This window comes from Sinocyclocheilus rhinocerous, unplaced genomic scaffold (genome assembly GCF_001515625.1).
Source record: "Sinocyclocheilus rhinocerous isolate Xijiao unplaced genomic scaffold, SAMN03320098_v1.1 scaffold1314, whole genome shotgun sequence".
In the NCBI taxonomy this organism is placed as follows: domain Eukaryota; kingdom Metazoa; phylum Chordata; class Actinopteri; order Cypriniformes; family Cyprinidae; genus Sinocyclocheilus; species Sinocyclocheilus rhinocerous.
In genome coordinates this window covers 789,545-808,895 of record NW_015644118.1, presented here as the reverse complement: position 1 = coordinate 808,895, position 19,351 = coordinate 789,545, and the positions used below count along the sequence as shown (strand labels likewise).

Below are 19,351 nucleotides of genomic sequence, written 5' to 3'. Positions count from 1 at the left end.
ATATATATATATATATATATATATATATGTATATATATTTTTCTGCCATCTTCCGCTTGTGGTCAAGCTGTGCAACATGCTCAAGGTCAGAACAGTGAGAAATGAGGCCTTGCTTCCAGTCTGAAGTCCTAAACACAGACAGTGTGGCTTTAACTCACTGCAGCATTAAGATGTGATGTATGCCCTCTGTTCTGAACATAATGCCATTTGATGTTTTCAGTGGAGGCTGTTGCCAGTGGTTTCATTTGGGCTGAGATGAGTTTCATGGCTGCCATTTGACCTCCTACAGCTCGGCCTATCTCTGCAGGGGTCAAATACATTACCCTTAATGTACAAGTGTAGCCGAGGGGGGACATTAAGTATTTTTACTAGTGGTGATTTTTTTTATAATTTATTAATTTCATTTTTTGATGATGCTATACTACTACTACTACTAATAATAATGTTTTTATAAATTATAAATAATAGGATAATAAATCATGTTTTTGAATGTACAGTTGGGTCAAAATGTTTTACATTTATTATATGGGAATTTAAAACTATTAAAGACATTGTCTATATTAAACTCTTTTGTAAAAATGAAAATGTATTAAATTAAACACATATTTGTTCTAATAATAATAATAATAATACCATAATGAAAAAAATGGTATTAAAATAGAGAAATTCTAAATTTAATATTTTCACTACTTGTCTCAGACTTGTGGCCCCCACTGTAATGGTAAGAACCATGATATTCATGGCCAACATTGGAATACCATGTAAGAACCACTATGTAAAAATGGACAAATTTCAAAGTACTGAAATATTACCATCTCATACCATCACTCTACCAGCACATAATGTTTTTTATAAAGGAATTTATTTCTGAATCAGATAATGTCAACTCAAAACAACAGCGATCTAACACATGCATTTATATCTGACATACTGAAGAACTTTATCTAAATTGTCAGTGTGAATTTAGGTGTTTTTTCTGCTGCTTTATGACATGCATTGTGTGTCATGTTTTTCCTGTCTTGTAATGGCAATGTCTTAAATGCCCTGTGGACCACAGGTCTACACACGCCTCTGATAGGCATTAGCCCCTCCGCCTGAACAAAAGAGGGCTGGACTGATTTGTGCAAATGTCCCAAGAATTTCATGCTTTCCTTTTCTATCTCTGTTTGCGCTGGAACAGCCCCATCAATTACAGGCAATTGAGCCGGCAGCTCTCCACCCTCTTTGGCAAGGACATTGTAAAGCAAGAGGTTTCCTATTCATCTGCACTGAGCCCTGCTCAATGTACCGCCCCGCAGTAGAGTCCATGCCTGTCACACTTAATCCAGACCTCTCACTGGGGACAGGAAGGTGAAATCAGTGGGATTTCTACATCTTTACTGTTTCTAGAGCTCTTCCGCTTAGTTGGAAGGAAATTGGGGAAGATGATATAGGTTTTTCCGTGTGTTAGTTATGTTTGCTGAGACATTGTCACCAAAAGGATGATTTTATCCCTTTCTCCATTCACATCTTGTTAGCATTTCTTAATTACTGAGTGATTCATGTTCTATGAAATTGTTAGTTTCAATAACAATGTTCATAATATCAAAAATGGATCCGTATGTGTCTTTATTTACAGCAAAATACTTAAGTACTACATTAATTATTAAAAATTTCATTAAATTCATATGCATATATCAAAATATGCTGCTGATAGAGTATATATATATATATATATATATACTAATGTTCAAAAGTTTGGGGTCTATAAGTATTTTTAATGTCTCTGAAGTGTCTTATGCTCACCAAGGCTGCATATATTTGCTGAAAAATACAATTAAAACAGTAATATTGTGGAATATTATTACAATTTAAAACAACAGTTTTCTATTTGAATGTATTTTAAAATGTAATTAATTCCCGTTGTGGCAAAACCTAATTTTCAGCTGCCAGATATTATTCTAATATGCTGATTTGGTGCTCAAGAAATATTTAAAACAGTTGTGCTACTAAATATTTTTGTGGAATCTGATACTTGCTGAATAAAAGTAATAATTTCTTTAAAAAAACAACAACAACATACTGACCTTAAACTGACCTAATTATTAATATAGTCATGTCTTTATAATTTGGTGACTTTTTACTTTGCAGTTACGACTTTGTTTCTCATAATGGCAACTTTTATTATTTTATACCTAATCTCACAATTAGGCCTATCTTTTTCATTTTTTACTCCAAGGCAGAAACAGGCTATGATAAAATGACATATGAAATTGAAAAACATGTAGCAGTAGCCTCCTCACTACTTTTTAAACCGCTATCATTTAGGTTGTTACTTGTTTCTTCTAATTACATGTTTGACAAAAACCTAGTTGGGAACACTCAGGTTTGGTAAATTATGTGATATAATACAAATGATGTAATAATAATAATACGATGGTGCTCTAATATATTCCATGGTACTGAACAATTACCATATTCATGTGCAATTATTTTCTATTTACATGGTGCTACAAAAATACCATGTCTAGAAGCCATGGTATTATCATGGCACCATGTCCAAAAAGCCATTGTAGTACAATTTGCTAGTGAAGGGATCCAGAGAATGGTGTGTCTTGGGAGGAGAGTAGGAGAAAAGAAAAATGTTTGGCTATATCTCTGATGAAAATTTGACAAAGCGTCCAGGGGACACCCTCCTCTCCAAAAAACAAAAAACTCTTGTGGTGTAAGGCTTCAGACTCCCTCATAAATATAAATTTTAACATGCAGCAGTGGGGATCAATATAATTTCAGCCATGGAATATGACTTAAGGAGTTGGCTTTATCTAATTGGCCTTCACTGAAAAATGAACTCTGCAGCCTTGATGGGGACAAGCGGCTTCAGGCCTGGGGGGGGGCGGCGCTGGTGATCAAGGGTCTGCTCTCTTTTTGTCCCCAGAATCACATCAATCACTGCTAAAGAGTCTCCCGTCCCACTGCAATTTCTTTCTGGAGCGCCCATGATCTTTCCCTCCCACAATGCCCTTCTCTCTCGCCTGCACGGTGGCCAGAGAAGAACTCATCCTGTCAGCACGTCGTTAAATAGTTGGGTCTAAAGGCTCTTGAGTTATAAATTGTTGTGCATAATTTATTTTTTCTGGAGGAGAGAAATCTATTGTGAAGTTAACTTTATAGAGGTCCACATAACAAAAGGGAATAAATGAATGTGTTAGAGGTGAAGAGGGATTCATCCATCTGAAGGAGTCGACCCGTAAGTTGTGTGGTCTGTAGACACGTCTATGGTTTTGGGTTGCAGAGATCCTTCGCAAATATGGGATGTTATTGAATATTCTACACGTCTCTTGGCTGGTGCTCATTTCTATGCTCCGTATCAAAGCCAGAAAAGGGAGTTTATTAAATAATTGTATCTAAATCAGAGTAAGGGATTGAATCATGGGATCGAATGCCCTAGATTGACTAAAATACGTATTGTGCATTGTCTGAAGCAAAACCGAGCCGAAAAATTGAAACTGTCTGCACAGAGATTTTGTATTTGCATCCAGCATGAGTTTTTTTTTTTTTTTTTTTACTTTGTAAAGTTTCATCGTAATGAAGTATTTTTGTGTTTCAGGGCCGGGCTCTCCTGCACTGGGCATGTGACAGGGGCCACAAAGACCTGGTGTCTCTACTCTTGCAGAACAACGCTGATATTAATAGCCAGGTGAGTCTGTAAACATACATTAAGACATTCTGGCTGATTAACGATGACAAGATCATTTTTATGTTATAGCTGATAACTGATATGAAGGCAAATATTTAGTCCTTCAACAAACACAGATTGACTAACCTAATTGCAAAATGGATTGCTGTGAACTGTAGACAAGTAATGGGTTTTCGCTTAATGGTATGGAATAAAACAAATATATATTGGTATTGAATATTTAATTGTGCATGTTAATTTTCTATATTTTTACATTTAGATTACCTTTGCATCATTTAAATCTCAGTTAAGGTTTTAAAAAAGGTAATAATTAGGCATAATAACAGAGTATCTATGATTTTATAGATATAAATATGCATGCATTCATTTATTTATTTAGATTTATATTTTTGGTTCACAAGTTTAGTGTCATTAAGATGTTTTTAAAAGAAGTTTCTTAAGCTCACCAAGGCTGCATTTATTTGATCCAAAATACAGTAAAAATATTATATTAAAATTAAGTCTCTTATGCTTTTTTATTATTATTGCTCAAGAAACATTTCTTCTTATTATCAGTGTTGAAAACACATTGTTTTTGCTGCCTATTATTTTTATGGAAACTGTGATAGGCTACCATTTAAAAGTTTGGGGTAAGAAAGGGGGGAAAAAAAGGAAATTAACACTTTTATTAATTTTTATTCAAAATGGATTGCTGTGAACTGTTAGACAAGTAATGAGTTTAGGTTCAATTAAATGAAATAAAACAAAAATATATAAACCTCTGAGATTCATTTAATTAATTAGATTAATTAATCTGCATGCGCATGCCATGCAATTAATTTCTTGAATTTTTTTATTTGTTTGAAAGTCCTAAAATTTGACCAATACTGGGTCCAATATGGTGACAAATATATTGTGTATTCTGGGTGCACCATATTTTGGTTATAGGTCGATATAAGAGTTTTCTTTTTTTTTTATTGTATCAGTTGATCATGAATATTTAATTGTGCATGCTCATTTCCTATATTTTTACATTCAGATTACCTTTGCTGTCATCTTAATCTAAATAATGCAAATAAAGTGAATTTTACTTTAAAAACCCTGATAATTCAATAGCAGTCTTAAATGTAATTTTCAGCAAATCTCAAAATTGAGCGAAATACTGTGAACTTCTAAATATCTTGTGGAGAAGTACATATTTTACTTTTTGATCCCAGAGCTGAGAGACCCTCATCCTCACTAATCTGAGAGAACTGTGAACTGGGAAGTCCTGCTGCCATCCTCCATCCCTGAGCTTAGCAGCGTCTATACTTTAATCATTTAGGGATATCGTATCAGTGTATCTCAGTGGGTGTTAAGCAACACACTATAAGCAGGTAGCTGTATTTAAAAAAACACTACAGGTCATAATGGCAGATTTGGCTTTGTTTTAAGATGACTGGCTGAATACTGCATTGGGAAATGAATACGGTGAAGTACAGTTATGCGGTCACTGGCTTGATCTGATTCTCGCTAAGACAAATCAATTGGAAGTAATCAGCCAAATTGTTTGCATTATACAACCCATATAATCAGAACATTTGCAAATCACTCCTTTTTTTTTTTTATTTATTTATTTTTTGGTGGCTGTGGACCTTAATTGTGTGGGTGGAGAGCAAATGCTTGGCCTAGATGACAATCAATGCTGTTCTATTGTTGTATTTTAACAGTTAGACTAATGTGAAATCCCCACTAGAGCTTCAATAGAGAACATAACGTCATATTATATGTAACAGACATTTTATCACCGGCTCTGTATAGCATATATAATCATATGAAGTTCTTGTGTACATAATAACAGGTAGTTACACACACACACACACACATATATATATATATATACGTATATAGATATATATAATAAAATGTATTATTAAATATTTTACATTTTATAATATGTGAAAATAAATAAATATATAATACATGTATATTTTGGAGCCAAGCATTGTATTTCCTTGGAAATAAAATTTTTACTTGACTTTGGACGTAAATTGGTCTGTTTTTGTCGCTTTTTTGGATCAAAGGTGGTTCCCCAACAGCCATGTAGAATCAACAGACGTCCTTCAAAGTTCTGTTCTGGGTTACAGCAGAAGGTGAATATTGCTGGACTACAGCAGGAGAATTATTGAGGGCAGATTTATTAAGTAGCGTTCAGGTGGCATGAGAGAAAATATGGCCGTGTTAAATCATGGTACTGCTCCTGCCAAAATTATTATCCTATGTTAATACTTTCAGGAAGTGTGATTTGATAGCAATATAAAACTTCGTAGCCACTCATTAGGTTCAAGTGTGAGCTGTTTTTGGATACTTATACAAGACTAAAGGTAGAACATTATAAATGAAAAATATTACAATAGACCAACAGTGAATAATGGTGAACCATGAACTGTGGACGAGGGCAGCATTTTCACGCATCTGTCTTGTGATCCGATTTCAGCTTAGTGTTAAATAAAGATAAAAGTGGTTTATACTTTTAATTTGTTGATTGAAATAGGGGGAAGGGAGTAAAAAAAAAATGCTATTATGTCTTCAATGAAAATTGTATTGCAATTAATCAGATGATGGATGCGGTGGTCGTGGAGAGTGTGGTAGTTTGAATATCGTGGTGTTTTGGTGTAATCCTGGATCAAGGGGAACCACAATAGGAGTAAAAAGTCCCCTTGTTTTCTCAGATTAGCTCATATGCCACCTGTCAACAGCCACCTGGACAACATCACAGCGCCAACATATATTCAGTTCTCTCTGCATAATTGAACAGAACTGGGACACATGGGAGAATTTGGGGGGATTCGTTTTTCACGCTCATAGAATGTGTTTCATGTGTGGTAGAGTTAGATTTGTACTGGTAAAATCCGTGTTCATGAGTTCATGCATCTGTTGTTTTCAACTGCACTGCAGAGGAAGTAGAACACAGTCAACTATGAAACCCACACTGCGTGTGTGTTTGTGCATGTATGTTTATGTGTGCTACTGGCATGTGGCATGGCACATCAAAACTAATCGATGAAGCTGTCTATAATGAAAGCATCCATTGTGCTTTCGTCATGACATGCTTTTATTTTTTTAAATATCTGAAATCTGAAATAAATTGGATTTATATACAAATATGTTTTGATGGTTTTGCATGGAATTTTTTTTTTTTTTACTTCTAACCGTTAAAGGCCAGCTTGTGATTTAAATTTTTTTGTGTTTGGCTACCTTGCCTTAATTTTTAACCATATACTGATAAGATGTTTCACTAAGGCTGCATTCATTTGCTAAAAAATACAGTAAAAACTGTAATATTGTAAAATATTATTACAATTTAAAATAACTTTTCTATTTTAATATATTTTAAGATTTAATTTATTCCTTTGATGGCAAAGCTGAATTTTCAGCAGCCATTACTACAGTCCTCAGTGTCACACGATCCTTCAGAAATCATTCTAATATGCTGATTTGCAGCTTAAGAAACAGCTCTTATTATTATCAATGTTAGAAACAGTTGTGATGCTTAAGATTTTTGTGGAAATTGTGATTTCTTTCAGTATTCTATACGTTTAAAAGAACCACATTTATGTCAATTTTGATACATTTAAATCTTGGCTGAATAAAAGAATTAATTTATTTTTAAAAAACTTTTGAATGGTAGTCTACATATGTTGTAGTAGTACCTCAAGCTCACAGCTGATTGGTCCATGTTAGTGAGGCTTTAGAGGTGACGTGGTGCAACTTTGACACTTCCAGTGTAAACACCTTCACGCTGCTGATGCTGATAAAGGATCCAGTTTTCTGTAAATACCAAACAGAACACAAACACTATTTATCAGAGATTTGATTCATATAGGTGTTAGTCAAGCTCAACCTGTGTTACTGCAATCTTGCACCTACCAGCTGTAGGCTTCAGTCTTAAAATGGATGTATACAAACACACAAATTTCTAAACTGTTCTTTATTCAATCAGGGGCAGCTATTTTGCAAGTTATTTGCATGTTAAACAATGTAAACACAGTTTTAGTGGCATGATCAGAAATTAGAGCATGGCACATGCACAAGCTTAATGAGCTTAACACCACAAAGCATGTTTTGAGTCTCAAAGGCCTGACTAATGAGCGCTTCTCTCAAACAAAGCAGCATGCTGCAGAACAGCAAGCCCATAACACTTTTGGTGAAACTTCTGTGAAATCGTTTTAATTCGCATTCTAGATAATGTATATTTTTGTGCATTGCTTGGAAGGCAGCATTGTAGTGACATTCCTTTAGTATTCAAATTAAGTACACTGGAAAAAAGTGATTTTTCAAAGTTGTACGTACAAGAAAATATTTCTACTTCAAAATTTCATGTTTAATTCAATGTGTTACTTGCTGTTTCTTTTTAATTAATTGTTCAATTTATTAGCAATTTCGGAGTGAAAATTGTTTCTACAAATATTAAAAATAGTCTGTCCCAAGAATAAATCTTCCACAATTAATTTAGCTTGAATTGCTTTATGTACAGGCCAAGTTCAAACATTGTTTTGTAGATAATTTCAGCCTTCGACATAAAACTTGGTGCACTGTTTAAAATAAATAAACAAATAAAAACATACAAAAAGATATGTTTTACAGAATCATTTCAGTCTTTCTACTTCAAAAATTCACTTTTAATTCAGTGTGTTACTTGCCGTTTCTTTGTAATTGTGAAATTTATTAGCAATTTCTGAGTGAAAATTGTTTATACACCAATTTTTTTCTCAGTGTAAAATGGCAATTTCAGTATGCTTTTTCATTTGTTTTTATTGTAAAGTTATACTTTTTAAGAAATTTGACACTGAAGATTCAAAATTCTTGGCATCCTCATTGATAGAATGTGTTTAATCTATCTAAGCATCCAAAACAGACCGTGACAGACCATAAATTATGCAAGCTAAATTGCAGTTGGTCTTCCTTCTTAAGTCTGTTTGCATACTGATTTGTGATTGGTCATTAATTAATTATAATTTATATTTTTTTGCTGCCTCGAAAGTGCATTACGTTCTGTAAATGCAAGCTTTTTCGTAGTCAGTTTGGTATTTTAACTCATTTGCCACTTGCCATTTAGATGTATTGTGGACTTTATTGAAACATCAAGTTTAATGCAGTTTTAAAATTGAGCTTGAGCTACCGTTTTCATTCTTTTTTTTCTATTGTTAATTCTCTGTCTTTCTCTCTCATCTTTCTTCTTCCTCTCTCTGTGTGCGTTTTCTTATGAAAACAACACGAGTAGCCAGCAGTAGAGGGTGAATCCCAGAGCCACTGTGTCTAATTAATCCACTCCCCTTCTTGCACGGCTGCGCTGGCCACGCGCTCTCAGTCCATCAGATTGAAATTCATAACTTAATTGAGGTCAGAGCCTGGAGCCGAGAGAACAAAAGGCCCTGGCGAGGACCAGGTAGATCAATAGTGATAAATATCTGCCTGGGCTACTAGTGAGGAATTGTTTGGGACAGAGAAGGGATGCTGTTTATTTACAGGTAATTTAGTGGCGTTGTGGAAATGGTACTTGCATTTGTGCAGTAGGTTCCTGATAGCAGTTTTAAGGGTTTGACTGGTTTTACAAAATGTCACGAGTTGCATAATTTTATTTAAAAAAGATGCATGAAATTATTTAGTTGGAAGACGTACACATTAGGTCGGTTTAAAAAAAATGGTTGTGTTTCTCAAGTTCTGGCTACACACTTTCTTAATCCCAGCAACTGTTTAAAATTCCCTGTTGAGAACATTCTTACACATTCAGGTCCTTCTGCTGCTGCCACAGGTCCACTATAACAAATGGTTCCATCCTCCACGTCATAACAAATACCCAAGGCAATCTGTCATAAGATTGGCGAGGAGAGGCGTCCAATCGCCAGCTGCATGAGAATGGGGCTCAATGGTGGGAGGGTTTAGCCGCACGGGGTGAAACACACACTTACAGCTCATTCAGAAGAGTTTTGCTTCTGATCTGAGGCTGGTTTGCTGTTCAAATTCTAATCATTGTAAGGTAACTTATGAAACTGTGAGCAGCACTACAGGGCAGTCAGTGATTTTGGTTTCTCTAGTTTTGATTGCTAGTTCGGCGAGTATTGTGAAGCCCAATTCATTTTAGTGAAAGCAAAAAAAAAGCATTTGTGCAATGCATTAAGACTGTTCCCTGAAGTCCCTGCTCTGCATTTTTTGTGCAATTTTTTTCCATGTTTTTGTGCTGTTTATCACTTTGTTTTTCAAGTAGGTGAAATGGATTTAATCAAATGTTGTTTTGTTTGTTTATGGTTCATGTTTGACTCCCTTGCAGACAAATGATTTACAAATGCTTTGCGAATCGTTTCAAGCTTATTATTAACTTTTATGTTTGGCATTGTATTTGCTTTCATCATGCATTTCCTTGGGAATCCAACCTGTGACCTTGGTGTTCCTAGTGCTATGCTTTGCTCTTTGAGCTACAAGAATCCTGTAAGCATTCACATAATTGTCATTCTTTTCACCTCCTTTTTATGTAAAAGAGGTTTATTATAGAATTTATTTTATTATTATAGTGTATTATTCACAAAAGTTTTTTTCCTGTCACATTTAAAGCCAGAAAATGAAGATTCTGTCATCGTTTACTCACCCTTGTGTCGTTCCAAACCTGCATGCCTTTCTTTCTTCTGTAGAACTTAAAAGAAAATATTTTACAGAAAATTGGGAACCGAAACTGGTTGGTTATCAACATTCTTCAAGATATCTTCTTTTATGTTTCACAGAAGAAAGAATGTCATACAGGTTTGGAACGACGTGAGGGTGTGTAAATGATGTCTGAATTTTCCATTTTTGGGTGGAGTATCCCTTTAACATTGTTTTGTTTAAATGATTGAATGTTTGTAGCAGCGACAGTTATCAAGTTATGATTATTACTGGATGGAGAAAAACATTATAACCAGTCTATGTTTATATCGCATTGTAAGTGAATAAGTGAAACACTACTTTATTTTAAAGAGCTGATACAGCTCAAAAAGTAGAAAAGTAAGTGCTAGCAGCAGAATTTGTATTGCAGTCTGTATTGGATCAAGCGCTATATAAATAAAGGTGACTTGACTTGACTAGCAACACCGAGGTCATGGGTTTGATACAAAAAAAAAGTCACTTTGTATAAAAGCATCTGAAAAATACACATGTAAATGTGTTAAAGAACAAAAACACTGGCACATTGCTGCATTAAAGTACACCAGACTGGCCTGCAAAATGCCTTGCCCCGAAATCACACAATTCCGCACATATTTTTGCGGCATCTCCTGATTTGCATAATTCCTTCAGTGAATCGTGTGCTAAAATGCAGAAAGCACGTGAAAATAAACGACGCTATCAGCGGGTTCAATTCAGTCTCAGCGAAGTGTTTCATTCTAGCCGCAGGCAGCTAAACTCCTCTGATGAAAAGCCTCTCCAGAACCATCTGTTTCTCCCTCTTCCTGCCGCCTTGCCACAATACGTACACTCAACAGTTTTCTTTCTGTTTTCAAACCATCCACATAAATTGTGAAGGACATTAAAGCTGTCCACAGCTGTGTGCTGAGAAAGAGGGAGAGAGAGAGAGAGAGAGATTGAGCATATTTCCCAGCAGGGGCAAAACTTGCCCTGTGGTTTATTAGTTTTTCCCCCCACAGCGATTTAGCTGCGCCTGCAACATTGATTTTCATATTAGAGCGGTTTATGCATTTATTTATTTTATGTATTTCTTTTTGAACTGCTCTGATGATCCTGGACTTGCCCATGGTAATTCTCCACCACTCTTGGCTCATGCGAAATTGCTTAATGGATCCTAAGACGTCCCTTGGGGTGGACGCAGACACTGACAAGAGGGGGGCGGGACTGAATTCCACGAATGTGTGTTGTTTTCATTTACGCTTCTTTTTATATGTTCTGCGTTTACCCAAGGACTGTCAATGGGAAAAGAAAGTCACTAATTCAAAAGAACAAAAACAAACCCCAGACAATGATTTAATGCGGTTGTAGGAAGGCGTGAGTGCTGGTTATGCAGCTGATTAACATACGTATGCTGTTGTGCATTAGAGAGAAGAGAGGTGAACGCTGTTCTGCCTCGAGGATTGACTGTAAAAGAAAAAAAAATCAATCAGTCATGCTGCTACTAATCAATCTCCCTCTGAATATTACAGCCAACTTAAACAGCCTTGTCCTCCATAAGTGTTTCCTTGGAAACAATGTCTATGCCTTTCCATATCTCTCCTTATCTCTCTCGTTTTGTGTTTTTTTACTTCTAAGACAAGCAAGACATCCGCATACAAATAATGTCAGTGTTTTTAATTTCAATTTAGGTGCATATTTATTCTCAGGAATAAGGATTTAGTAAAGTCAAAATTATTTATTTCTTTTATGCAATGGCAGCAACAGTAGTATGCTAACAATTGACCAATGTTCAATAAATAATTACACTGCAATAATTTCATCCATTAAATAATATATTTTATTATCCAAACTGTGAGTGAAACTGTTCATAACTGCATTAATACAGAATTGATGTGCGTTTATTTTTTACAGTGGATCCAAACCATCCAATCAGATTTCAGATTCATATCTATCTCTTATAATGAAGTATTATACCCACCATCTGCATTATGTTTATAATTGATTGTGGTGTGATGGATGCCCTCAGTCGAGATGCTTGAGTGTTTTGAGATGGTACTGTGAGGGGAAAAGCCTGACCTGATCTTTACAGAGGGTTTGTCAAGGACATTTTGGGATTGAGTGATATGCACTGACAGGCTAACCCTCACACACACAGGCTGGCTGGCAAGGTTAACACACTGCACACAGAGGTGAAATAGATTCAATTAGGAGCGGTCCACCCACCTGATCCTTTTATCACAGCTCTCGAACGAGAAAGTACCCTTGTGTGCACACTCCTATATGGGTCAGTCCTACTATGCAGTATTTTCATGTGTCAATATGTTGGTTAAAATATGAAACTTATTTTTTTAAGTAAAGTTTTCTCTAGTTTTCTTTAATAACACTATCACACGTAAATATAGGAGTGTTTGTTTTCTACTTGGGTTTGAGAAGTTTTTTTTTTTTTTCCGCAGGTGTTATGCACTTACACCAGCAATTTATTAAGAATTATTTCAGGTGTTCCTTAATTTTTTCCTTTCTCTAATCGAAAATTTCCAAACAAAACCATGTTCATTTTGAGAATATTGTTTTAATTGCTAATCTATTAAGGTCCTTAATTACATCATCCTTCAGGAAATTGCATAATTTATGGTGAGTAAATAGTACAAACATCAAAAAAGTTGATGAATTCTTTGATATTTTGTGATATTAATTGGTGTTTCTCACTTTAAAACTTTCTATCTGGATTGATTCATTTTATACTGTTAAAAAAACATTAATATTGTGAAATATTATTTCATTATTATTATATTATTTTAAAATGTAATTTATTGCTGTGATGGCAAGCTGAGTTTTCAGTATCAATACTCCAGTCTTCAGTGTAACATGATCCTTTAGAATGAAGTATTATACCCACCATCTGCATTATGTTTATAATTGATTGTGGTGTGATGGATGCCCTCAGTCGAGATGCTTGAGTGTTTTGAGATGGTACTGTGAGGGGAAAAGCCTGACCTGATCTTTACAGAGGGTTTGTCAAGGACATTTTGGGATTGAGTGATATGCACTGACAGGCTAACCCTCACACACACAGGCTGGCTGGCAAGGTTAACACACTGCACACAGAGGTGAAATAGATTCAATTAGGAGCGGTCCACCCACCTGATCCTTTTATCACAGCTCTCGAACGAGAAAGTACCCTTGTGTGCACACTCCTATATGGGTCAGTCCTACTATGCAGTATTTTCATGTGTCAATATGTTGGTTAAAATATGAAACTTATTTTTTTAAGTAAAGTTTTCTCTAGTTTTCTTTAATAACACTATCACACGTAAATATAGGAGTGTTTGTTTTCTACTTGGGTTTGAGAAGTTTTTTTTTTTTTTCCGCAGGTGTTATGCACTTACACCAGCAATTTATTAAGAATTATTTCAGGTGTTCCTTAATTTTTTCCTTTCTCTAATCGAAAATTTCCAAACAAAACCATGTTCATTTTGAGAATATTGTTTTAATTGCTAATCTATTAAGGTCCTTAATTACATCATCCTTCAGGAAATTGCATAATTTATGGTGAGTAAATAGTACAAACATCAAAAAAGTTGATGAATTCTTTGATATTTTGTGATATTAATTGGTGTTTCTCACTTTAAAACTTTCTATCTGGATTGATTCATTTTATACTGTTAAAAAAACATTAATATTGTGAAATATTATTTCATTATTATTATATTATTTTAAAATGTAATTTATTGCTGTGATGGCAAGCTGAGTTTTCAGTATCAATACTCCAGTCTTCAGTGTAACATGATCCTTTAGAAATCATTCTAATATGCTGATTTGCTGCTCAAGAAATGTTTCTTAATATTATCAAAGCTGAAATTATGAATGTTTAAAAAAAATCAAGTTATTAAGTGCCTGGACTTGACAAAAGCATGTTTCTTTTTATAAGTTTATTTTACCCTTTTATAGAAATACCTCCTTAAATTTTAGACCAGCTTATTCATTTTTGAACATTAATAAATGCTGCATAATAGCAATAACCATACATGTTTACATGCAACTGTTTCCTCTTTGCAACTTGAATATCTTCAGTTTAATATATGCAACAGATCATCAAGAACTTCTGTGCTGTAAAGGAACCCAGATATTCATAAATCTTGTATTATATCAGTGCAAGACCGTAGGTGTTATGATCATGCATACGGCTGCATTTTCTACATGCTCTGATTAATGGCACCTGCTCATCATAAGCGTATCTGCATATGAATGCCGTGTGGTTATATCGATTCACTCCTCTGTCTATCCCTCTCTCCTCCTCCTGTCTACTGCCAGGGTCATTAAAAACCCCCTGCGCAGTCATCATAAATCATAATTGCATGTGCATTTTTCCCCATTTGTTTAATGTTTCTGTCCGGGACAGCAGAGGGAAAGAAAGCAAGCGAGAGAGGGAGATAAAGAGAGAGGGTGTTCCTGTGAGAGATTTAGTCGTACTAGATAAAGCTGTGACGGTGGTTCCCAGCACACCTACCATATGCCGCAGGGAGCCGCCGGGTTGTGCTGGTATGAAAACATGAAAGCTTTTAGTGACCTGGTGGGCAGCGTATGTATGCCAGCTCCCATTGAAGCCTACACAGATGGTGCGACTGTACAGTCTCTACCACAGACGCCGCAGAAACATTAAACATAGTCTAATACGTTTTACTATTACATTTCACCTCATCTTCACTATTTCTCTTTTTTTCCCCCACTTTATCCTGATACACTGTACTTATTCCACTAAACTCTTTTATATTGTTGTTTTCGCTTTCTTACTTCCTGTGTCATTCCCCTCTGTGTTTGCATCAGAGGGCTGTTTTGAGGTATTCCTCTTTAGGTTAATCTGATTGGACGATGCTACCTGAATGGGTTGAAATACACAGAATGACAGTGATGGGAAAGAGAAGTGTTCTGGTACATTGATGCCGGTCTGTGATGCCTTGTTGGTGTGACTAGAAGAATTTCGATTTTATAAGCTTGTATACCGGTCAAAAGTGTACGGTTGGTAAGATTGTTTAAATGTTATTTAAAGTAGTCTCTTATGCTCTGCAAAGCTGCATTTATTTAATCAAAAATCCAGTTAAACAGTAGTATTGTGAAATATTATTACAGTTTAAACTAACAGTTTTTTATTTGAGTATATTTTCAAATGTAATGTATTCCTGTGATGGCAAAGCTGAATTTTCAGCAGCCATTACCCCAGTTTTCAGTGTCACATGATCCTTCAGAAATCATTCTAATATACTGATTTGGTGTTCATCTCTTGTTATTATCAATCTTAAAAACACTTGTGCTGCTTAATATGTTTTATTTTTTAATTATTTTTATTATATGAATTTAACTTCCTGCTATTGTCAGCATAAAAACAAGAGTAGAAAAATGTGTTTAAATTTTGAATCACAGGTTCTCATCATGGACTATTGAACCCTACTGCTTTTTTCTGTCTTTCAATAATATAGTTTTCTATGATCCACATTGGGATGTGAATTGGTTTTCGTATACAAATATAAATATATATATTTATATATGTATTCTCTCACATATGTGTCTGAGGGATATACTGTATGTGTTTTCTGCAACGCAGGGAAACCTAGAAGTCTAGGAGTTTCTTTCCATGTAGTTTCCTGATTAGGATGAAGTTTGCTTGGGAAAAATGCTATGCTGGCTTCATACTTGACTTTTCTGCTTCTCCCTTGAAAACCAAATGGAGGACAATCCAATTTATGCCTGATTCCATCAGACTGCTCTAGAGACATTAGTCTATGACCCCCTCACACACGCATACACATAAATACATATAAGCATGCGCTCACACATACATGACCACATAAGCACTAACACACACAGAGCTGCATATAGAACTTGAAATGCTCCATTTAAAAATGTATTTCATTTGCAACACTGGAAAATCAGCCTAAGATTTTTTTATTTAATTTTATATTAAATTATTGTATTTTATATATTTGATTTCTTACGAGTGAGTTGGATCAGATAGTGAAGTATAAGCATCCAGTAAGTGTCTAGCATACATATAAATTCCTTCTGTACTGTTTAAAGTGAATCCCAGGATTGAACAGTTAAAATATAAGATGATTTTGCAATTATTCTAAAACTATAAACAAACTAGTATAAACTAGGTGTGGATAGACTGGCTTTAACATGTGTATGTCTATATCCATTTCCCATGAATCATAGTAGTTTATGTGATAGCCAACCTGTTTGTCTGCTGCCTCCGTTCACACACTGCCTCTTGTGTCCATGCACTAGCTGTGAACCAGCGCTCTGGGCCGATGCGGATGTTGCCTGCACACAAGATTAATGAAAGAAGATTATGTTTTGTAAAGCCCTCACTGTTTAATTATGGCTATATGTATTTATGTGCATCTCTATATCCTGTATCGACCATTCGCATAAACATCTGCCACTCTTTATTCTATCGATTGCAACTGTAAAATCAAACCGTTTGCAAAAATTACTGTAGTAACTATGGTATTTTGGTGAGAACTATGGTCACCATGGTCAACACTAGGAAGAGTGTCCTTATCTTCTCTTGCATCACAAAAACAAAAAAGCTATGTCTATTTGTGTTGTCGCATTTTATTTAGAGAGCCCTCAGTCTCCATGGCTAATGCATCGGACACGGTCCCTGCAGGGGACAATGAATAGATCATCCTAGACCTTTATACACATACAGCATGATGGCCTCATAGCCTCGTTGAGCACGCGGGTCAAAGGTTTGTTCATATTAAACTGGTTTATGTATCCACCTAAACAAAGTCCTCAAGCTCCTCTGATCCTGGTTACTCGTTCAAAAGTCGGTTTTGGAGGTTAAAGGATCTGATTGTTTATCTGACAGGAAATCAATATTTAATCTGTGTTCTTAATCCTTTCAAAGTCAAAATCACCTGTTTTAGGCTGTATCGTGTGGCGGTAGTTGAACTCAACAGGCAGGCCTTACTCTTGAACATGTTTGTTTTATGGTTCTTTTTGGAGTCGAAGTCATTATGGATACAGATTAGAAAGTTTCTAAAGAGTTTCACAATAGTTGAGTAGTTGTACTGTTCGATGTCTTTTATAACTCAAAACATCTTTCTTTTCTCTCCCAGGATGATGAAGGACAGACCGCACTGCACTATGGTAAGAATAGACCTATGCTGTGGCAACCAAAATCTTTATTCTGAAACTTCAAATGTGAAGAATGTTTTATTTTAATCCAAGTTTAGCATTATGTCACAGATGCTGTCTAATGAAAATAAAAGAATATAACAATTTCAGTTCATTCCACAGTTTGTGAAAAGAAGCATTTGCAAATGAAAGTCCAAGGAGCAAAACTTTACATGGGAATAAATGTTTTAAAACACTGTTTAAAAACTATTGACTATTTGTTTCAATAAAAATATTGGGATAAAATCGCTTACAGATCTTATTTGTAACAGGTTGTATTCAATTTTCAACTTTGTTTCAACTTCTATTTTAACATGACTATGCAAAGCTGGTAAACACAGTACATTTTACATAATATGCATTACTGTGAACACAATATTTTGTTCGTTTTTCCAAATTGAGAGACGAGATATTATTATACACTACTGTTCAAAAGTTTGGGGTCGGTAAGATTTTTTTAAAACGTTGTTTTTAAAAGACGTCTTTTAAACTCAGCAAGGCTGCATTTATTTGATTAAAATACAGTGAATATTACAATTTAAAATAATATGAATAAATCTATTTGAACATGTTTTAATATGTAATTTATTCCTGTGATGGCAAAGCTGAATTTTCAGCATCATTACTCCAGTCTTCAGTGTCACATGATCCTTCAGAAATCATTCCAATATGCTCAAGAAACATTCTTTATTATTATTATTATTAATGTTAAAAATAGTTGTGCTGCATAATTTTTGTGGAAACCGTGATACACATTTTTTTCAGAATGGCATTTATTAGAAATAGAAATCTTTTGTAACCTTATAAATGTCTTTACTATCGATGACTACTATTTGATCCATTTTATGTGTCCTTCTTGAAAAAAAGTGTTAATTTCTTTAAAAAAAAAAGATTTCTGAATGAATTTCTTTTGAGCTCACTTCAGAGGTTACAGGAGGAAGGTAGGTTGTGTGTATGTGCGTGTGAGCAGGGGTACATTTGTCCACAGCCACACGTGTGGTAAATAGAACCTGTAATAATCACCAGTTGTCCCAGAGGAAATCAACAGTGTTCCTCTGTCATGTGACACTACACATGGGTGGCCTCCAGGCCCTTGTTCTCTATGTGTGTGTGTGTGTGTTTGCCATCTGTCCTCTGGTTGGTCGCATGGCAGGGTGGACATCGACGATCGCCCCTTGGGGAGGGGGAGCAGAAAAATGATGGGGGGGGTGGGATATAAAAAAGTGACTAATAAACATAAGCGATGAACTCAAGAGAGACGAATAGCACAGAATGAAAATTCATTTCCACCTCTCCCTGTGTGGGGCCATGCGGCTGACACATGATTAATTGAGGGGTTTACTGCACGCTGTAAATTCTTCTTCTTCTCTACGGCTCCCCAGAGGCGCGAGGGGCTTTACGGCCCAAGGACCCGCACGCGTGCCTAAAATAAAGTACAGTAACAAAAAAAATGGACTACAGAAAAAAAAAAAAAGAATGTTTTCCTTTTCTGCTTACTGCTTAAAGTGACAGTTAACCCAAAAATTAAAAATCTGTCATCATTGCCTCAAGTTACATAGACCTGTATGACTTTCTTCCCAAAAGAGATATTCCTTACAATGAAAGTAAATGAGGACTAAGTACAACCATGGTCACCATTCACTTTCATTGCATAGAAAAAAGCAGCTTGGACCTTCTACATCTACTTTTATTACACACAAGAAAGAAGGTCATATGAGTTTTTCTAACAACATGAAGGTGAGTAAATGATGACTGATTGAAAAATGGCTTTAAACTTGCTAGTGGAGCTTGCTAAGGCAGTAATCTTTTTAGTACATTTACATTTAATCATTTAGCAAACGCTTTTATCCAAAGCGACTTACAAATGAGGAGAACAAT

The 19,351-nt window shown here is 35.2% G+C and overlaps 1 protein-coding gene across 2 annotated transcripts in view; it reads left to right on the top strand.

The window, feature by feature from the left end:
• LOC107758008 (acyl-CoA-binding domain-containing protein 6-like) overlaps nucleotides 1-19,351 on the top strand; it is a 33,410-nt gene that overhangs the window by 8,835 nt on the left and 5,224 nt on the right. The window contains exons 6-8 of one of the 2 annotated variants that reach the window (XM_016575637.1): nucleotides 3,590-3,679; nucleotides 5,722-5,790; nucleotides 17,416-17,446. In XM_016575637.1, the coding sequence (XP_016431123.1) occupies nucleotides 3,590-3,679; nucleotides 5,722-5,790; nucleotides 17,416-17,446 (190 nt within the window). The remainder of the gene's footprint in view (nucleotides 1-3,589; nucleotides 3,680-5,721; nucleotides 5,791-17,415; nucleotides 17,447-19,351) is intronic. The other variant, XM_016575638.1, reaches the window with a different exon arrangement.